At 41.7% G+C, this 20,682-nt stretch overlaps 4 protein-coding genes across 4 annotated transcripts; 3 read left to right on the top strand and 1 right to left on the bottom strand.

The window, feature by feature from the left end:
* Positions 1-1,313: 1,313 nt before the first annotated feature.
* Positions 1,314-3,958, bottom strand: EAE98_009498 (uncharacterized protein). Its single transcript, XM_038957119.1, has 3 exons — positions 2,224-3,958; positions 1,946-2,176; positions 1,314-1,879 (listed from the first exon to the last, which is right to left on the bottom strand). The coding sequence occupies exons 1-3, from the start codon at positions 2,911-2,913 to the stop codon at positions 1,712-1,714; spliced, it is 1,089 nt and encodes a 362-aa protein (XP_038806592.1). The 5' UTR covers positions 2,914-3,958; the 3' UTR covers positions 1,314-1,711.
* Positions 3,959-5,647: 1,689 nt separating this feature from the next.
* EAE98_009497 (uncharacterized protein) lies at positions 5,648-9,504 on the top strand. The gene is made up of 2 exons (XM_038957118.1): positions 5,648-6,078; positions 6,128-9,504. The coding sequence occupies exons 1-2, from the start codon at positions 5,861-5,863 to the stop codon at positions 8,244-8,246; spliced, it is 2,337 nt and encodes a 778-aa protein (XP_038806591.1). The 5' UTR covers positions 5,648-5,860; the 3' UTR covers positions 8,247-9,504.
* A 910-nt stretch (positions 9,505-10,414) lies between these two features.
* Positions 10,415-12,323, top strand: EAE98_009496 (uncharacterized protein). The gene is made up of 7 exons (XM_038957117.1): positions 10,415-10,723; positions 10,777-10,891; positions 10,943-11,207; positions 11,259-11,357; positions 11,425-11,543; positions 11,596-11,957; positions 12,082-12,323. Exons 1-5 carry the CDS (start codon positions 10,583-10,585, stop codon positions 11,525-11,527), a joined length of 723 nt encoding a protein of 240 aa, XP_038806590.1. The 5' UTR covers positions 10,415-10,582; the 3' UTR covers positions 11,528-11,543; positions 11,596-11,957; positions 12,082-12,323.
* Positions 12,324-17,252: 4,929 nt separating this feature from the next.
* On the top strand, positions 17,253-19,478 carry EAE98_009495 (uncharacterized protein; the record flags this gene model as incomplete). The annotated part of the gene is made up of 8 exons (XM_038957116.1): positions 17,253-17,286; positions 17,355-17,443; positions 17,513-17,655; positions 17,708-17,854; positions 17,904-18,328; positions 18,378-18,414; positions 18,462-18,576; positions 18,630-19,478. The coding sequence occupies 8 exons, from the start codon at positions 17,253-17,255 to the stop codon at positions 19,476-19,478; spliced, it is 1,839 nt and encodes a 612-aa protein (XP_038806589.1).
* Between the last annotated feature and the right edge of the window lie 1,204 nt (positions 19,479-20,682).

Raw genomic sequence — 20,682 nt, 5'->3', positions numbered from 1 at the left:
CGAGTGTGCTATCATTGGCATGACAATTCTATTCCGGAGGTATGATTTAGTAAAGAGTACCTGTGATACCCAGTGTGACGAGAGAATGATTCTTAGCAAGAGAATAGCGAGCGAAAAGCGAGCGAATGCAGGCCTTGTTACGTAATGTGCTGATGAAACGATGTGGATGTGACCAACACTCCCCATTGCTGTTTAGCAATTGAAACACTCGTTGATCATGGGAATGCGTATACCAAACCTTTGATTTTGATGGTTGGCTATGGTATTGGGTCGTCACACATAAGGCGTCCTCGTCCTTCCTGTAGGTCCACCAGGTCCTTGCTGTACCTTTAGCTGCCCCACCCTTAATCACCCTTTGTGCATACACCAACACAACACATGGGATATTATCGTATCATGGTGTATTCTAGAAAGATCCTCGAACCCCCAGGCACAACCAGCCAGTCATCGAATGCATTGCCAATACCGAAAGATACCGACCATGATACCATCAATCGATTCTTCCGCGCCCGATTTGTTTCCCCCAGTACATTGATGGGCATGTGTTCGGATCTTGTTGGGCAAGCACGTAATTGGTACCACATCTTCAGTCATGCTCTCCGCATTTCCTCTTGTAGTCGCATCGTCTCATGCTATCGATACGGAGTACACATGAAGCGACCTAGTAAAAGCATTCTAGCATTCGAGGTCGCGAAAACACAACATTATTCTTCAACATGTGATGAGAACGTGGCATGGATTAATTCATTTTCCCATTACCATCCGGTGCGTAACTCCATAGCCTCAATATACGGAACATGTATGCGGGACAACGGAAGGAAAAATCACGTTCCAGAAGCCGTGGTTCCGTCGTGATACATTATCTGTACCCCACGCGGGGAATATGGGTCCGTTAGAGCGTTGTATGTCAAGTCGTATTTATCAGCATCTCGTGTGCAGGTTGATTCCATTACAGTCATGATTTTCGTGATCGGACGACATGGACACGGAAGAAGATATAACGTGGAAGATCGGGACGCGTTCCTAGGTCTTTTTGGACGATAGTTTTGGGCTCCGTAGTTTTTGTAAAATGGGGTTGATCGTAGTTGCGCATGTGATGATGGTACAGAGAAAACGAAGGGAAAAGACGTATGTTTTAAGATCATACGATGTGTTCTTCTCATGTCTCTGCTGCATTGTATTCGTGCTTGGAGCGAGTACCAATTGGTGGGCTCGAATATTTGGATTAATGTCATTGAAACTATTACTCACATCAATCCAAATATCACTTTGAGAGGGCTATTGATTGCTTGTTTCGGTATTGTCATTGCAGCCTCCGAGTTAAGTTCAAGATGCAATAAAATAACTTCCACATTTTCAGCCTCATTCCCATCTCCTTTCATCTCCAATCCTCATAAATCACACAAAATATTCCTCGAGGATATATGAGTCCTACTTTATCTTTTCCAATCAAATCCAATGTATATTCATTGGTCCATACCCATATCTATATTCCAATTCGTCTCATTCATCCCATTCATCATGAATTCGTCTCAACATTACCACAATGAAATCCTGATGTGTGAACCACAGCCCAAAACCATCGCTCCCAATTTAAACATCCCTTTCCCATTTCCCAACCGTTTCACAACTCCATACATATAATACAATCTTATGATACAATCCCTCTCCTTTCCTACCATTCCATAACTCCATATATATCAAACCCATTCTATGAAATAGTCCCTCTACATTCCCCTTTCGCATAATTATAATTGAACGCCTGTAAAAGTCCCACCAAATGCAACACCATGGCCAACACAACCAGCAGATGAAATATCTGATGTGAATTGCCCAATAGATCAAAACTACCTGGAATCCACGATTCTGGCCATCGTTTCTATTTTCCTATTAGTCTTCTCAACTTGCCCCTCCAAAAACAGCGAACAGGAAGGCGAGAACGTACAGCAAAACAAACAACACCGACTAAAAGCAGTAATGCTTCTGCGAAGTAATACGGCATACCCGATTGCTCCATCGCCTTGTCCCATCCAGACTGCGCTATTGTATGAATGAAAGGAATAAGAACTGACACAGCTGTTGCACAGAAAGCTACTACACGAAAAGAACGCCATCGATGACCTTGAAAAGCTGGTAGGAGGAGAAAAACTAATGCCGTGCTTGACATTGCTAGAATCTATCCATTTCATAAGTAAAGAGAATGAAAAAGGAGAGACAGCTTACCATTCCACAATAAGCATATTGTAAAGTTTGTTGACAAAAGAAAGACATATATACAGCTGAAATGAAGCATCCAATGATGAGAAAGACAATCCCCACATAATCGAGTTTTAGCCACAGGTCGCGGCCTTTTTGAGAATGTGAAATAAGGGAGTGGAAAATTGCCGAGATGCCTAGACATATCGTTGCGCAGAGAATGAAAAATGAGAAGATAATACGATCTTTGATCGTAGCATTAGGGTAGCGCGTATCGAGATAATACATAATAATGCCTTCGAGAATAATGAATAAGATACAAGGAATGAAATGAGACCATATATTGAAAGTTTCATTATGGATTTGGAAACAGGAATGTAAACAGGTGGAAGCAGAATGAGATATTTGTCGATATCCAGTGTGGATATGGGGGTTATCCTGGCTCCATTCTGGAAGTTTGTCAAATGTTATAAGATCTTGCTGTCCTTGTATTGTTGATGAAGGGGCAGATGATGGATATTTGAATTTCTGATGTACTGGACTTGGTGGGGGCGTAGGGTCCAACAAAAATGTTCGTTGTAGAACGGGATAGGGTATGGCAACGCCAATTCCGGATATAGGAGTGAAAGCATCATCGATGAATGTTGGAGAATCCGTCCTACCATGACCGACGGTAGAGTATGAAAGATGTGAAAATTTGGACTCAGTATAGACCATGATATCACTCTTAGAAAATGCTCAAACCTAAAATTAAAAGGGTAAAGGAATATAAAAACTTTGAAACTCCATACAACCAAGGCATGGATAAGGAGAACATTGGCTGAATCTAAGGATGTAACGAAAAAAAAATTATCAAATATATTCCAAAAATTGGCCGAGTCTTCCTAGATATCACCCACCAACTCGAGATAAACCCTCCATGAAGATCGGCTAAGCGCTTCACTGCGGTTTGGCGCACACTTTTAGGCTTTATAGCCAATAATAGAGTAAATAGAGTGGGATATCCCACCGAAAATCATAACAATTATAGGCGCAGCAGTGTCTGCACGTCAGACTTGGCGTATATCTCTAAGATCGAGTTGAAGAACCATCATAAACGACAGGCTAAATAATTCGTGCAGAATTCTGTAGAGGAACGAACCGTAAGGCTTACTACCTTACCAATGATAATTGTGAAATTTATATGGCTTGATTACCAAATCAAGAAAGAACTACTTTGAGGCTATGATACAGTAATGTATGATGGTTACATCTTCAAATCAATAGTTTGGAGGAGGAAATAGATTCGGTACATTTGGTGGGGGTTCCTTTTATTGATGGATCGGTGATATCAAGGCCAAGGGCCAACAAATGACCATGAATGCGACCGCGATAAGAAGAAGGCTTTGATTTCGCATAGATCTGATGTGTATATAGTAAAGAAGTGGAAGTTTTGATAATATAGAAACAATTAGATAGATATCTGGATTGGTATCGTGCCTACCGGAAGTGCTCGTAAATAAATCCAACGAGATAAATGGGTAGCCTATTTGCTTGCATGATCTGCAAGACGGGAAGGAAGGCATTCGCGGAAGGATTCAATTCTCGATCCTTGGGTTTTCGAGATGGTTGAAAACCCCTTGGATTGCGTTACGAGAATGGTGACGGTTGGAAATGGCTTTTTCGTGGTATAAAATGGAGTGAGTAAGAAACGATGATGAAGGGGGAAATTGTGGCCGACTGGACTGAGTTGAGATTCTGCCGGATTAATATATGTCTAGGTCCGATTATCTCTAATTTTAGCTCCACCAGCCAGTACTTCAGCCATCCGATTCTAGCTAGGTAGCACTGCCACAACATACTACCTAGATAGGTAACCGGTTATGCAAATCTCAAAATATTGTGCTTTCTTCACCATATATTGGTTCTGTTTGATTCTTACAAACGGTATTTGGCTATGTGATCTCCATAACCGTCGATGTTATACATCTACATCATAGGTATTGTTAAACACAACCTCTCTTATACAATTAAAGATGATGTATATCGTGAGAGCCTTGTCGGTACAACAACATTAAGTCTTTTTCAGAGGCTTGTTTATCAAAGCAATATCCTTTCATCTCTCTACACCAAGGCATTCATCGTCAACCGTTATACACTCGAACAACGGACACGAATATTCAATTTTCAGCGCGCCAATTAAGGTCATTGCTAATCTTAACCAAAAGCCCGATCATTCGAGCAAATCAACTTCGTTTACCACGCGAGAGCTTCCACCATAAGATGTGAATCTGTCAATGGGTTCAGGATCTTCTCTATTTGGGACGTCCGAGTGGGCTCTGATATATCGAGTACTGTGTATAGCCGTGATATCGACTTGAGATTCAGCCAAGTGCTTGCCCAGACCGGTAACTATGTATTCTGGACGACGATGCAGAAATTCTCAAGAACTTTACCTGAAAAGTCTATGCAAACTCTTTCAGCAGGGCAACGAGGAGTTTTTCAATCGCGAATATATGATTTTGACACGATCACAGCTATCTGATGCTGCACGGCCACGATCTGTTTGGTTGCCTTGTCTTCCAAGGTTTTACGTGAACACGAGTTATTACTCATTATTACTTATACGCTAGACGGCCCGGACCACCAGTATCATCGTGAAAGTGGAACAGGAACAGGAACAGGAACCAGTGGGAACACGACACAGCAAGATTTTTGTTGTGGAATCTTTGTGTTGTACGGAAGCTCCCTGCAAATCGAGGCACAGTTGACAATTCCTGTGAAGCATCCCACATTGCAATGATAATTAGGGTTTTCGAAAAGATCAAGGTGAGGCAATTTATGATTGTTAACTCTATTCACAAAACGAGAGTATACAATTGTCTCATATCAAGTTGGACAATCAATACTTACTTATCTTTTATGAATTTCAGATAACATTCAACCTTCAATGGCTCAATACCGTTGTCATCTTTAAGAACCGAATGGCAATACGTTTATTAACCAATCTTAACTCCTCTATACAGGTATCTATCTATCAATGAGATGGTGCTCCCCTCGTAACTGCAGTACTTGCTCGTAATTCTACCTACCACTGATCATGATCGGATATCATTGAAGGATTCGGGGCCATTGATGATACCCCACGTAAATCTACGGCTGAGCGATATAGCGGAGATCCCAGACATTTATCCACTAATCTGCCTCGCGAGACCAGCTTGGACCAATCAAATATCGTAAAAACCACCTAGGGCTACTAGTTGCATACAAAGAGCCGCCACATTCACGTACGTACCGATAATGAAAACGTTCATCCTTTGCCTAGACAACACGGTGAGTCAAAGTATTCAATGCGGGCGGGGTGGACAAGAAACTGGACAGGCAATGTATTGCTATCTTCAACGAATGGGAGAAGGCTGGTGTGGTGCTCATCTGCGGGCTGACTGCTGCGGCGAGTGCTGCCTATGTAAACACCACTTGTACTCCACAAATCTCATCAAAACTTCACCAGATCTGCTATCCCCTCATCTGCTTGAACCGTCCAGCTTTTAATATTTATAGACTCCTCAGTTCAATCCATCCCATTCTTCATATCCTTTCTCATACTTCCTCATCCTCCTCGTTTTTCTTCTTTCTTCATAATACCTAATCACATACTTCTCACTTCTCCACAATATCCTCAATCATGCATTCCAACGAGATACCAAGTAAAGATGGCGAGAAATATGTAGTCGTCAAGGTCGAGAAGGATGCTACCACTTCCACCCAAGCATCAAGCGATGCAGGAAAGGACGAAGATATCAAATGCCCAGAGATCTTGTACAAAGTCCAGTATAAGGATGTAGGCGGTGAAATCAAAGGAACAAAGGAGTTGGCAGCACCATATAAGTTGAAGAAAACCACGTATGTTAATCCATTGTTGGCTCCCCCATCAGACACTAACATTTTCAAGATATCGTGATTCAGAAATACCTATTCTAGAAGTCTTATACAGTGTTACTATTTGGTTCCCTACCATCTATGGCAAGAAAAAGAATAAGAAGGACAAGGATGATGAAAATGTGATATCATCAGAGATGAAAGACGAAAATGACTTCGACGAACGATCTATGGAAGAGAAAGAACTCATTATTCATTCTCCACACATCATGAAAGCCTTAAGATCCATTGTCGAATACTATCCCGGACAATCTTTACTCGGTGACACTATTTCAATCAAGGAACCTTACGGGATTCTTGTCCATTACCGAAAGGAACTTCAAGAATACAAAGAGAATTGTGACGATGCGGAAGCCAGTCACCATATCAGCGTTCTTCAGAAGTATCTTGAGGATAACTTTGAAGAGAAGTTAAAGTTGGAGGATGACCGACATGCTAGAGCTAATCCAGTAGTAACGTTTGAGATGTTATGGATGCTGTTCAAGCCAGGAATGGATGTCTACGCTCAATTCGACGAGCAACGCGCTGGTTTCGTTCTTCAAGGATGTGAAAACTCCACAGAGAACACCAGACCAGGACAGCCATCACCTCTCAAAGTTAAGATGTGGTATCTAGATTTCGATGGCCGATTCGTTGGACGTCGATCTCATGAGGTCACCATCGCGCCGTTTGAAGGCGAGCGCGAAGTCACATCCTTAAAGGTTATTCCTGCCCATTATATCGATAGCAACTCTGCCCTATCTCCACGAAAACAACTCGAAGATCGTGGAGAGAAATTCTACAGTATGTTGATGGGTAAACAAATGGACTACAGAGGTTTCAGTATGCCCGTTGAGCAAAAGCCAAAACGTTTCCATGAGGGTCGTGTTGTGGTTGATCAAAGTGCCTTCTACACATACGCCGATTGGCAAGAAACACAGAAACACCCAGCTCCAGTCCTCGGTATCGATGATGACGATTCTGGTATTCTTGCAGATTTGCACTATAACTGCAATTGTACAGATTGTAATTCTAAACGACTAGCTGCATCAGCCAATACAAGATGGGGCAAATACGAAAATATCGAACCTCGCGAAACACCTTCGCTTGCCGAAACCGATGCAAATGGAATTGTTTCACGACACAAGTACTTCCTCTGTCCTCGTCGTATCATGGGTTTCGATCTCAAGTCTAAGAAATGGCAAGCTCTCGACGTCGATTGTTGTCAACCTCCTAAATTCTACACTTCGGCTATCGAAAATCTAGTTCTACCAAACGAAAAGCAGGAAATGATCAAAGCCCTCGTTCACAAATACACTTCCTCCAAGAAAGCTGGCAGAAGCGAAACAACCTGGTCAGCTGATCCTATCCCCAACAAAGGAGAAGGGCAAATCTTCTTATTGCACGGTCCTCCCGGTGCTGGTAAGACCTACACCGCAGAATGTGTAGCCGAATTCACATCAAGACCTCTCCTCTCACTCACCTGTGGTGACATCGGAACTGATGAATTCCGCGTCGAAGAATCCCTCAGCAAATGGTTCAAACTAGCCGAAATCTGGGGCGCCGTCATGTTAATCGACGAAGCCGATGTGTATCTCGAGCGTCGTGAAGTTTCCGAACTCACACGTAACGGACTCGTATCTGTCTTTTTACGAGCGATGGAATACTACAGAGGTATTCTCTTCCTCACTACAAATCGCGTGGGACACTTTGATCCAGCTTTCTTCTCTCGTATCCACGTGTACATTGGTTACCGCCCTCTAGACTGCGAAGGCCGTAAGAGAATCTGGCTTCAATTTTTCACCAAGCTAGGATTAGAACGCGGACATGAAATCACCATCATGAGTGCTGCGAAGCGCTACATCCTCTCAGATGAGGTACTCAAAGATATTGATTGGAATGGTCGTGAGATCCGCAATGCGTTCCAAACCGCAGTTGCACTAGCCGAATATGAAGCAGAGACAAAGAAGGGGCCAAACGAGGATGGAAAAGTGGAAGTGGAATTGAGAAGGGATCATTTCGAGAAGGTGGTAGAGATGAGTGATAACTTTAAGAAATATTTGGCGACGGTCGGAAGTGATGAGGTGGCTGGACAGAGCGAGATGACGAAGGCAAAGCTTAATGGGGATAGAGGTGATGATGCGCTTTTGTAAGCAAGGGAATTTAGGAGTTGAGGGCTTTTGTTGGGTATATACTAGCGTTATAACAATCTCAAATGGATTGAGTCTCTCAAATTTGCTGAAATTTCAAATCAAGTGAAAGATTAGCCTGAAGATTTGAATGAAATTCTAATTCTTTGACTTTGCCGATATGAAAACACAAGCTCTCATTCATATAGTGTACCCATTATCAAACATATCTATCACATCTGACCCCAATGATATAATAAAAAAGCGTTTTACTCGGAACGCCTATCAACGACTCTCAAGTGGGGGCTCAACAAAACTACCGGTATATTACTACTACGTCGAAAGCGCCTTTTCCTGTAAACGCAAGAATCGCGAAGTGTTTGAATCTTCTCGCAAGCAAAAATTGACACCTAAAGCTAGTTCAGTTTTTCAAAACAACTATGGCTTTGGCAAGTATCACTGGTTCTAAGCCTATCTTCTCCAAAGGTTCCGCGGCGAATTTACTTGTGAATTTCTTATAGCGGATCGTCGCTTGCGAGACTGAGTCTGCATTCTTTACCGCCTCTTCAGTAAATGCTTGAATTGCAACGTGCAAACAGTATTGGACGACACGGCCTTCTTTGGTCGGACTTTTGGTCGGCGCCTCGATCACTTCGACGTCCATGGTTTGTGGATCGAACAGAGTACCAGGTACATAGTTACTAGCTCATACCGCTCGGGAGTAAGCACCGCGTGTGCTTTCAGAAACGAAGAGTTAAGCGCCGGGTTATATGAGTATTCGCTTACCTTGAGTTGCGATAATATTCTTGTATGTCGCGAGTAAGCTCAGACTCTTGGGGCTCTGCTCGAAATTCGGAAAGGTGGATTCGAATACCCAAGTACAGACAGCGGCTTCTACCAAAGTTTCAATGACGGAGTATGGCGGACGGTTTGATATCAAGGCTGCAGCTTGTTCTTTGCTTATACGCGTCTGGTCAGCCAACCCGAACCCAAACGAAAAGAGCGCACTCAAATCAACTGGGACTTCAGAATCAGGGATTTTGAGGGTGGCGTCATCGTCGCAACCACCAAGTATGTTCTTCATAAGACGTCTCATGATTGGAATCTTCCTTTCAATCTGCATTTCATTTCGAGATTGGGTTTGTCTTCCCGCTACTTTGGTGAATGTTCCCATTGTTCGACAGCTATCTTTCGCTGCTTTTAGATGTTCAATTTCTTGATGTACAGTAACCGCGCACAGCTGTTCGTCGGTTTCAAAAATCACACCAAAAATGATTATTTTGCCCTATTTGTATAAATAAAAATAAAATATTCAAAATCATTAAAATTGATTAGAATTTTAAATATAGTTTTATTATATAATGAAACACTCAGAATTTATAATTCTTTTGATTTTAAAATATAGGAATATTATTATTTATAAGATTGAATCTAAATCAAAAAAACAGTTCTTGATTTTCGCTCATTTTATTAATAAATTTCAATATTTTCAAATTATACCAACTTTCTATATAAATTCTATAATAAATAAAAATCTTAAAAAACAACCATCTAATTTTTATTAAATTTCAATTAAAAATGAATAGAATTATATAAAATATATTAAATAAAATCTATATTATTATTGAAAAATATATAGATAATTTATATGAATTTTGGTGTGATTTCGGTGTTCGGCAAACAGCTGTGCCCTAGTACTGTAGGTTGAAGACAAGAAGTCGAATGGAATCATTGCCTTCCTGCTGTCTTTCTTAAACCAATCTATAGGAGTCTAACTTCGTCTGAAGTACATCGAGTTTTTCTTCCTTGGTGTTGACTACCTCCTGGAGCTCCAATATCTTTTCGTCCTTTTTTCGCAAAGCGACTCTGTGAATCCGCTCGCGCGTGGTGGGAGAAGAAATCAAATCTTCCTGTGACTGATGAGGTTTCTTCCTCCATCCAAAAGGCGCGAGTTCGTAGAGCTCGCTATTCTCTAATGAGGGTAGGGCGTAGACATTGTCACCCTTCTTATTTTCAGTAGATGGGTCAAGTTCGTCACCAATGAAACCTAATTGTTCACTTGGGGCGCGCTCAGTTTTATCTTTAAGGTCCTGAATTACACGTTTTCCTTCCTCGTTATGCATTTTCTGACTTTGTTCGTTGTATAGTAGCTAAGAAGTTAGCGCTTTCTTCTGTTCAACATTATTGTGCTGTAATCACGTTTTTCTCACTGTTTCGCGATCTTTTTCTGGGACCCTCTTCTTCGGATTGAGTTCCATACTAAAAATGAGCTTATCAAACACCATGAGTTCACGGATAGCATCCCCGTAGAGTTTGTGCTCTGCGTACCTCCAATTTGGACGCCAAAAGCTACCAGAAGAATGCAAAAGAATATGGAAAGAGCCATGCGCGAGTCTGGTCTCGGAAGGGTGGAGAATGACAGCGTGGATAATCTATTTATCGTCTCCGAACCCGAAGCTGCAGCTGCTTATATGCTTGCCAGCGGGACTACTCCAATGATAGTAAGTTGTGGGTTCCTTGCCACTATCGAAATCGATAAAATTTACATTCACAGACCGGAGAGACATTCGTTCTCATTGATGCTGGTGGGGGTACGGTCGATACCATAACATATACTATTGGGAAAAGTTGCCCCTTAAAAGTAAAGGCGGAGGGTGTTGAAGCTGGTGGTAAGTTCTGATTTCATTCAACATCTCTTCACAGTATACTGAGTAATGTAGGCGATCTCTGTGGCTCTAGCTATTTGAATGAGGCGCTCCGGGAACATCTGAGTGCCAGACTTCGAGGCGAAGATTACCTTGAGGTCAATCGCTCCACAATTGAAGGTATTATAGATAAGTTGTTAGTCAGATTTGAAAATGATGTGAAAAGAAATGTCGATGTGGCGGCAGACAACGTTCCAACAGTATGGATTGACATACCTGGCTCAAGAGCGAATAAAAACCCGGACAAGCGATTCCTCAACAATCGACTCAAGATGGGATGGTGAGTGATGGAACGAAATGAGATATCAAGCCTTTCTGACACGCAATGCAGTGCTGACCTAAAGAAAATCTTCGACCCGCTTTTGGAGAGGGTTGCAGTCTTGATGAAAGCCCAATTAGATGGCGCAAAAGAGAAAGGGTTAACCGTGAGGTGTGTTATAACTTATCTATTATTAGGAGGAAAGTAACTCAAAGAGTCTAATTCGCTAAATAGAAAGTGATCCTCATTGGAGGCTTCGGGGAATCTCCTTCCCTTTGAACCTATCTAAAAAAAACAACTCGCAGCAATACGCAATTACCGCAACGATGAGATTAAACTAGTTTTCCCATCAGCTCCGTAGGCTCCCAAGAGTTATCCTTTGCATTGTTATAACTAATCATAGATACAGAAGCGAAACCACTGTTTCCTCGGGGGCAGTACTCCGGGCTTTGAATAAGAAAGGCGGCCCACAGCGTATCAGCCGATCTAGCTATGGATTCCTGTGTACCGAAGAACATGAACCGGATCAATTTCCTGCGTATAGAGGGATACGCCCATACTTTGAGCCTTTAGATGGTAGAAAATACCTGAAATATACCATCTACTGGCTCATCAACAAGGTCAATATCTATGTTTGCGACAGACCAGGGCCAATCAGACAATTTGCTTACACCATTTTTAAGGCGACGAGATTCCTACAGATAAAGATTATCGTTTACAAGTTTTTTGTATCTTTGATGCAAGAGAAGGCACACGATTCGAGTGTAAAGAGTACCTCTGTGTTTCCGACAACAAAATGAAATCACACTACCGAAAAAATCACAAGGAAAATAAAGGCGCGTAAGGGAAGATGAATTTGTGAGTAGGTCCCGAATCTAATAGAATGGGTATTTAGGAGCAACAGTGGTCGGTATCATTGAAACAGATATGACTTTTCTGAAGGAGCAGAATCTTATTCAACCGATAGAACCAGAAGAAGGCGTAAGAGCAAAGAGACACTACAAAGTCGAGTATGAACTTGTTATGATCGTGAACGATCGTAACATGAGATGGGAGGCACGATATCCTGCCGGAGGGGAAGTGCAGGGCAGAGGACAAATTTCTATTGCAGCAGCATTTGTCCCTGGTACTAAGTGATGCGGAAAATCACTGTAAGAAATATTGTCAAGAATGGGTCTTCTCTTATCAAGCGGAAAGAAGATAATGATGTCTGAAAGTAGGAGAGTGAATGTATAATATAAACTGAGATATTGATATAGATTGGAATAATGATACGAATTGGGACAACGAGCAGGTTGATACGAATTGATAGTCTAGCTTGTGCTCTCAAGGTGTTCGGTCACATGATCAAAAGAGTCTCCGTTCAAAGGGTCTAGTCGGCCACTTTCTAAAGATGAATTTATTCTCGCTGGGCTGAGAATTATTAGGTAGGTACATATAGCTGTGCTGTGCTCTCCTTTGTTCTTCCAAATAACCTTCTCAACTTTCAACTTTTTCGACTTTCCTCAACTTCCTCAACTTCCTCAACTTCCTCAACTTCCTCAACTTCCTCAACTTCCTCAACTTCCTCAACTTCCTCAACTTCCTCAACTTCCTCAATTTCCTCAATTTCCTCAACTTCCTCAACTTCCTCAATCTTTCTTAATTTCCTCAGCTTCCTCAACCTCTCAACGCTTACAACCCTTCCAACCACTTCAACTCCTCTCAACAACGTTTGCAACAACAATATATTCCTAGCAATACCTAGGTACAGGTATATCACCAATCAAGAGACAGTCCAGAGATCCGCGAGACAAAACGAAAACAATCTCCAAACATCAGCGAGATAGATTCGAGGATATTCTTACTCTCCCAAGTGAGAAAGGAAAACTCGCCAGAGAAGAACTTGTCGCCTACACCACCGCAACTACATGTCGAAGTACGCAAGGTTTTTGTCATGAAACGCAATGCCACTCACATGCAGAGGGCTTGCTCAGACATTTCAAACCATTTTGAAATACCCGGACTCAAGACTGGCACCGTGAAATACGTGCTGATCTGATCGAGGAGTGGATCAGCACAAGAAATTTGGGCAACGACCCATTCTTGATTCCCTATGGTCGTATGGTGGATTCGAACATATGTACATAGGTAGATTGTGAATGAAATATATATCTGCAATGAAACACCCTCTAATAGTTGATTCAATATAAGTGACAACCTTAACAATCGTTTGGTTAACATTCCAATGAAAACACATTTCCTGATCTTAAATGTATCCACAACATGTATCCGCAACAACTCAGCTCTACGTCGCCTTCACTATAAAACCACCACATTTCCACATCCCACACTATCCATCTTCTTCATCTCCAAAATATCAATCCAAATAATACACTCTAAAACAATCAGATCACATCTTCAACTACTCTGATTCACTACATCAAAAAAAGTAACTGCGCAGTCTTCAATAACCTAACCCCCAGATTTTTAGTTGTAGCACTCGATTTGAATACTAATAAGATGTGTAATCATTATTACAAATCCTAATCCAACCCAACCAACCAAAGAGAAATTCGAATATCGAAAAAGCTAGACTCCGCAACAATACAAAACCATACACCTCTGATCTGATATTTTCTTTACTCTTGACATGAATAAGAAGACGAAGACGGAGGTGAAGCGAAGCGAATGCCAAGAATTGGGAGGGGTGAGGAAAGAGGGGGAGTTGAGTTTATGTAGATAGGTAGGTAGGTATGGATATTGTTTATGGGATGGATTGTAGATTATGAATTAGGGGTTAGGGGTTTTGTTAATGTTATTATTATTAGATATAGATGGATAGATGGATAGATGGATAGATGGATAGATGGATAGATGGATAGATGGATAGATGGATAGATGGATAGATGGATAGATGGATAGATGGATAGATGGATAGATGGATAGATGGATAGATGGATAAATAAATAAATAAATAAATGAATAAATAGATAAATGAATAGATGAATAGATAGATAGATGAATAGATGAATAAATAAATAGATAAATAGATAAATAAATAGGAATTAAATATTTAATATAATATAGAATAAGAAAAATCAAAGAAATCAATTACTCTCTAGATAGCGAGTGAATACCTAGTATAAGACGAGGAGAGGAGCTGGTGGAGTGAGTACAAAATGAATCAGAAGAAGGGGTCAGAAGAAGGAGAGGAGTATTGAGAGATAAAATTTGATATAAGCTGAATATCAGAATTCTTTTATATTTCTTTCAGATTAGATTAGATATTTCGAATTTATTAATATCTCGAATCATCTGAGTAGATTAGATATTTCAATTATGGTAATGTCCCAAATTAGATTCGAATTTTAAATTAGATGAAAAGTTCATACCAAGTTAGAAATTCAAATGCTCGTTTGCAAACAGCATTTGGTGTGTGGTTTGTATTGTTCATATATATCTGTGGAGAATGCTTCGCAGTAACTCTTCTGTTCTGGTGCTACCGCTGCTACTCCCGAGGCCGCTGCTACCGCCGCTGGTAGGATAAATACTGAATGAAAGGGAGATCATCATACTGAGGATAATCATCAAGAACTAAACAAAAAAACTTGGATCGCTAGATAAATCAACCACCCAGTCCATATAATTTCAATATTGCCTCACACAAAAAAGTGATCTTCACTTCGCTCGCCTTTGACAACCTGCTTGTTTTCAAAGATATCATAGCATCCGACTTCTCAATCCAGTATCCTGTCGTATTCTCATCCCCTAGTTGTATCCATAGACCAAATTGCTGTAATTTGACAGTTGAAGAATCGAAATTGTAACATGGATGAGTATGTATTTCATTTGGTGCAAGATCAATGAACGCGATTGCTGCTGTACGATTCCGAATCTCTGGATACAAATTCTGCAAGGACATTGAGATATTGACCATGTGTTCCGAAAAAAAAAAGAGAATGATATTCTCTTCAAACGAGGTACTGCCTTGATTGATACAAGTTCTCCTGTTGTTATCAACGAGATTGCTTTTTCTAAGTATCTGTAATCGAGCAACTTCTGCAGTTTCCTTATTCCATCCTGCGAAATGAAGACCTGGTTCTTCATTCAAACCAACTTTCGATTTTTTGTATACAACAGCAGGAATGCCTTACCCGTGTAATTGTTCCTGTAAAGATATCGATTCATACAACCTCAAGATCGCAATCATACATGCTTCTGTCAACAAAAAGAACGCAAGACCTTTCTCGCCCTTATATTGAGCAAATTTCCGGAATTCCGATACTGATCCAGGTAAGTCCATCATCATATAATGGAACGACGATATTTCATGATGTGCTGCAACATTTAGATGTTAAGAGATTCGTCCTTTCAAACCAGCAGCACCACTAGCCATCCCTCCATAAACTCTTCGATGTTTTGGATAAATTTCAATCCTACAATAGTGACAAAGTTCAGATATAAACCTTTCACTCCATACTCAGATGGTATATCCGGCAACAACTTGTCACCAACATCTTGTCAACCATCCTCATGTAAAACCATTTCCATTGCTCTCCCTGACCATCCCCCTATAATTTCCTTAGCTAAATCCACATCATTTATCGTATGCATAAGCTCCTCCACCGAAGGATCTGCATGTGCTAGATACTTCTTACTTCGAACGTGTTTGAATATCTGATTTGGCTTGAACATTCGATCTATCCTGGATATCTAAACCGACTTGAAATATTGATAGAACTTCTGAATATCTGACCTGGCTTGGGACATTGACAGAATTGGAATATTGAAAGAATTCCAACATTTAAACAAGCTCAAAATATTCAGGGTATCTGAATATTCCATCTGGCTTAGAACATTGATAGAGTTTGAATACCTGATCTGTCTTGAACTTTCCATCCGGCATGAACATCTGATCTGGCTTAGAACACTGATATATTTGAACATCTAACCGGGCTTGGAACATCCAAAGGGTTTTGATCATCAAAATCGAATTGGAACATTGAAAGCATTGCACTATCAAATCCAAAGCAGAACATTACCTACCTAGTGACTATAAGGTTTGCTTGGCTTGGTGTACAACTTTATTTCGTCCGTCGTTGAAGCATATGAGGCAATGATCCGTGCGCATGTTACGTAATAAAGCATTCCACCAATTCCGAGGTCAATGAAGACAAAACCGCACAAACCTCGAAAACCATTCGGAGCTGGAGTCATATCAATAAGACATAGACGTTGTGCTTCAAAAACACGCTCAACCACCAAACAGCATCAGAGGGGAGCAATAAAGAGCAAAAAGAGATGAACGCGCTGAGGATCGAACTCAGAACCATTTCGGTGCAGGAACCCAAGAAACTGGATTCGAACGTATGTACACAAGCTGTGAACGAAATATCATAACCATTAGACCACGCGTCCGTTGCATGTTGTTGAAGAGGGGGCGATTTTTTGAGTATATGTTCTCTGCTCAAGGTGTGGAGGAATACCAGCTAGGTACTCAGAGTCGTTGGTGGGTTGGTGGGGAATTATGCAGCAGAAAGTGGGCGCTAGGAGGAAGTCGGTGGGTTCGAACCATAGCAAGGAACTCGTACTCCATGCTTGGTACGGAATAGATAAAATTAATGCAGTTCATGAAAGAATATCATCAATAGGAAAAAAAAGGGGTTGAAGTCATTCCCTTTGTCTCGACTCTCCTCATATTTAATATGAGACGATATTGACAAGGGGCCCGTGATTTCCCATTGTGGTGAACTTTAAAACCCCGTGTAATCTTTGGCGGGCGCAGCAAGTCTTTTGAAAGTGTTAATAAACTACAAAACTGCGAAACTGCGAAACTGCAACATTCGCCGCTAGAAATTGAGTTTCACCATCATTTATTACCTACAGCCTGCAAAGCGATAGATAGCATCATCAAAACACTTTTGGATGAGCTTCGCATAATCATCCCCTCACAGGTAACAAAAACAAACAACAAACTGAATTAAAACATTCTTTTTTTGAATTTCCTCCTCAACATTTCTTAATTGCCTACATTTCGATAACTTTGATCCCCTTCTTTTTCCCATAGCATTTGTATGAGCCGGGATGGCTGGCCGTTTTGTGCGCGCGTCGAAATATCGTAAGCCTTGTTACAATATCCCCCAGGAGAGAGGCACGAGAGCAATCGCTGACCGATCGTTCAAATAGGACATGTCTTTGGTAAATCGTCCAAGAAGGAGGCGTGCTACGATAACTTGCACATCAGTCGCAATGCATGGGATACCAATTTAATCAAGGTGGGAAACCAATGACTTGGAAAAGTGATGTAGATTTGAGGAAGAAAGGTAACTCATCATCGAAAATAGGCCAATCCTGAATATCTTTCGGTCAATTGGGAAGCTAGTGGTGGAGGCGCATTCGCTGTTATTCCTTTGAATGAAAAGGGTCGTCTGCCAGAACAAATTCCATTGTTTCGAGGTCATACTGGACCGGTTCTTGATACGGATTGGTGAGTGGTTGATAAAGTGGCAGATTGGAATAAACGCTCATCTTTGAATTAGGAACCCTTTCAACGATCGCATTATCGCTTCCGGATCTGATGATGGAAAGGTATTTATATGGGAGGTTCCTCAAGGGTTCTCCCTCTATCAAGACTCTGAAGAACCCGTCGATGTTGCGCCTGTCAGCAAGTTGGCAGGTCATTCTAGGTATGTGCCGATAATACCGAAGGCTCGAATTGATTCTAATAACCTGCAGGAAAGTCGGACAAGTTCTATTCAACCCCGCGGCAAACAACATTCTCGCATCCGCATCTGGAGATTACACAGTTAAGCTATGGGACATCGGCACCGGGAAAGCACCTTTGACATTGAAGCACGGAGATATTGTACAAAGTTTATCATGGAGCGCAAATGGAGCTCTTATGGCCACCACTTCTCGAGACAAGAAATTACGCATTTGGGATACTAGACAAGAAAGACCTGCACACGAAGGACCGGGACATACTGGCGCAAAGAATAGCAGAGTCGTATGGATGGGAGAACATAATCGCGTGGCTACCACCGGATTCTCCAAGATGAGCGATCGTCAGTTGGCTTTGTGGGATGTTGGTAACGCCAAGCAACCAATTGGAGGGTTCACTGTTTTGGACTCCATCTCGGGTGTTTGCATGCCATTCTGGGGTAGGTTACATTCATGAATCATGTTGGATCTTCACTAACGATCATCTAGATGATGGTACTCAATGTCTGTACTTGGCAGGCAAAGGGTAAGTTCATAGGCAGGTACCGGAAAGAAATTAGCTAACAATTTTAGTGACGGTAACATTCGATACTATGAATATGAGAACGACAAGTTCGAATTTTTGTCCGAATATAAGTCTAGTGATCAACAACGTGGTATCGCATTCCTTCCCAGACGTGGTATTAATGTAAGTGGTTGGCATTATGTGTCTTTCACATACCTATTCTAACCAAAATCCAGGTTCACGAGAACGAAGTCATGAAGGGATTTAAAACCGTCAATGACCAATATGTGGAGCCTATCTCTTTCACAGTTCCTCGCCGTGCCGAAGTCTTTCAATCTGATATTTACCCACCTGCGATTGGTTTGAAACCTGCAGTTACTGCTGAGGAATGGCTTGCTGGTAAAGATGGAATTCCTGCCAAGATCGATTTGGAAAGTGTATATGAGGGAAACGCCCCAGTTGAGGTACCATCCGATTATAAACCACCTGTCGCTGCACCAGCGCCAACTCCAGCCCCAACGAAGACCGCACCTCCAAAGGCAGAGCCTGAACCAGCTCCAGTCGCACAAAGAGCACCTCCACCAACTATGTCTGAACAAAAGGGTTCCATTTCTGCCATGGCCTCCAAATTCCAAGATGATGATGAGGATGAAGCCGATGATAATTCCAGCTTCGAGGAGATTCAAAAGCCAATTCAGAAGTCCGTTCCAGCTGCAGCCAAGCCGGAGCCAATCAAGCCCGCTCCAACTAAGGTCACCCCACCAAAGCCATCTCCTGTATCTCAAGCAACACCGACATCATTCGAGCCTGCAGCAAAGGCTACCCCCGCCACTATCGCTACCTCTTCCGGGCCCATTTCCGCGGTTGGTGCTTCTCAACCATCCCCAACCTCGGTTGGCGTCGAAGATTCCCTAGCAGAAATTAAGCAACTTTTGGAAGCCCAAACTAAAACTATTACGGCGCAAACGGAGAAAATTGGTCTATTGACTCAAGAGGTTGATACATTGAAGATGAGAGTTGGTCCTGGTGATCAAAGTGAAAGAATTAGACAGTTGGAGTTGGAGTTGGAAGCTGCTAAGTCTTAAATATGGGATTTAGTTGCGGGAGTGCGGTGTGCTTTGGGGGTTTTTGAGGAGTGGAAAAGAGGGGAGAGTACATTACATGACGCAGGTAGTTTTCAGGTTTTAGAGCGATAGGCGAATTGATGATTGAAAGGTGTTCCTTCTTATGAGGGCTATCGTTTAAGTGAATCTGAGATATCTACAACTGAATTATAAGTCTAGTGAACAATTCAAGGATGCAGGTATGTGGGAGTCGTAACCTAGCCGGAATGGCATAATAGATCCATCCATACATTCGTATTACATTGTCTCTTTTTTGACTACATTCATTGTTTAACTAGGTACAAACTGTACAATACACCCTCGTAATTCTTAGGGTTATAGAAAATATAGTTAATATACGTCATATCAAAATTCCGTAAAATTCGACGCTTAAGTTTCTTTCGCTGCGCGCCGAAATATATATCTATTATATCTATTATATTCCCAATAGCTCAGAATACCTACTTCCCTTATCTAGGTACCTATGGATTGCTCAGTGTAAGATTTATTGATTGTGTTATTGTGAGTGAGTAAGTGAGGTCTCTTGGTGCTAGAGCGGAGAGGAGAGGGATGTGTATGTGGGATGGATATTTGGGATGGATATGTGGGATGGATATGTGGTTACTTCATGAGTATCTGGGTAGGTAGTTATAGATGGGGTGATGGCTGGGAATTTGAGGGTTGTGGAGGGTTTGGGGGGGTATAGAGTGGGATAGGGGGTTGGTGTCGGATGGAGTGGGTTGGTTTTATGGGGTGGAGGGCTGAAATTCTTGGGAAGAGGGGGAGAGGGGAGGGGGGAGGGGAGACGAAGGGAAGCAAGAAGGCGCACTATGTGCATCCCATTCCCCCTCTCACCAGCACCATCCTCACTTTCGATCATACAATTTTCGATCATACAATTTTAATTACACAATTGAAAGCCTAACTAAATCAAAATCACTTGATTACCTAGGTAGGTATGCATAATCAGTTTGCTTGAGCTTGTGTTTATCACGTGATTTTGGATAGAATCCAGTCATATTGTCTGTCGAAAATCGAGTGGTTGTGGAAAATGTCCTGAAACCCGTTCACTACCACCTACTTATAGTGCATCGTACTACTATCATAGTTTAATGAGGGGAAGGATCATTATTTATATGCAGAGACTACTCGACAAAATAAATATTCTGTCGTTCTAGCCAAGAAA

This window comes from Botrytis deweyae, assembly GCF_014898535.1.
Source record: "Botrytis deweyae strain B1 chromosome Unknown BDEW_028, whole genome shotgun sequence".
NCBI classification, from domain to species: Eukaryota; Fungi; Ascomycota; class Leotiomycetes; order Helotiales; family Sclerotiniaceae; genus Botrytis; species Botrytis deweyae.
This window is presented reverse-complemented; position numbering and strand designations above follow the sequence as displayed.

What these genes read in the sequence shown, in the direction of transcription:
- EAE98_009498 (XM_038957119.1), bottom strand. Translation starts at nt 2,913, where the DNA reads ATGGTCTATACTGAGTCCAAATTTTCACATCTTTCATACTCTACCGTC. An exon ending in AATATGCTTATTGTGGAATG is followed by an intron (nt 2,177 to 2,223) that starts GTAAGCTGTCTC and finishes TGAAATGGATAG; the next exon opens with ATTCTAGCAATGTCAAGCAC. An exon ending in TCGGTGTTGTTTGTTTTGCT is followed by an intron (nt 1,880 to 1,945) that starts GTACGTTCTCGC and finishes ATAGGAAAATAG; the next exon opens with AAACGATGGCCAGAATCGTG.
- EAE98_009497 (XM_038957118.1), top strand. Translation starts at nt 5,861, where the DNA reads ATGCATTCCAACGAGATACCAAGTAAAGATGGCGAGAAATATGTAGTC. An exon ending in TATAAGTTGAAGAAAACCAC is followed by an intron (nt 6,079 to 6,127) that starts GTATGTTAATCC and finishes AACATTTTCAAG; the next exon opens with ATATCGTGATTCAGAAATAC.
- EAE98_009496 (XM_038957117.1), top strand. Translation starts at nt 10,583, where the DNA reads ATGCAAAAGAATATGGAAAGAGCCATGCGCGAGTCTGGTCTCGGAAGG. An exon ending in GGAGGGTGTTGAAGCTGGTG is followed by an intron (nt 10,892 to 10,942) that starts GTAAGTTCTGAT and finishes TGAGTAATGTAG; the next exon opens with GCGATCTCTGTGGCTCTAGC. An exon ending in GAGAAAGGGTTAACCGTGAG is followed by an intron (nt 11,358 to 11,424) that starts GTGTGTTATAAC and finishes CTAAATAGAAAG; the next exon opens with TGATCCTCATTGGAGGCTTC.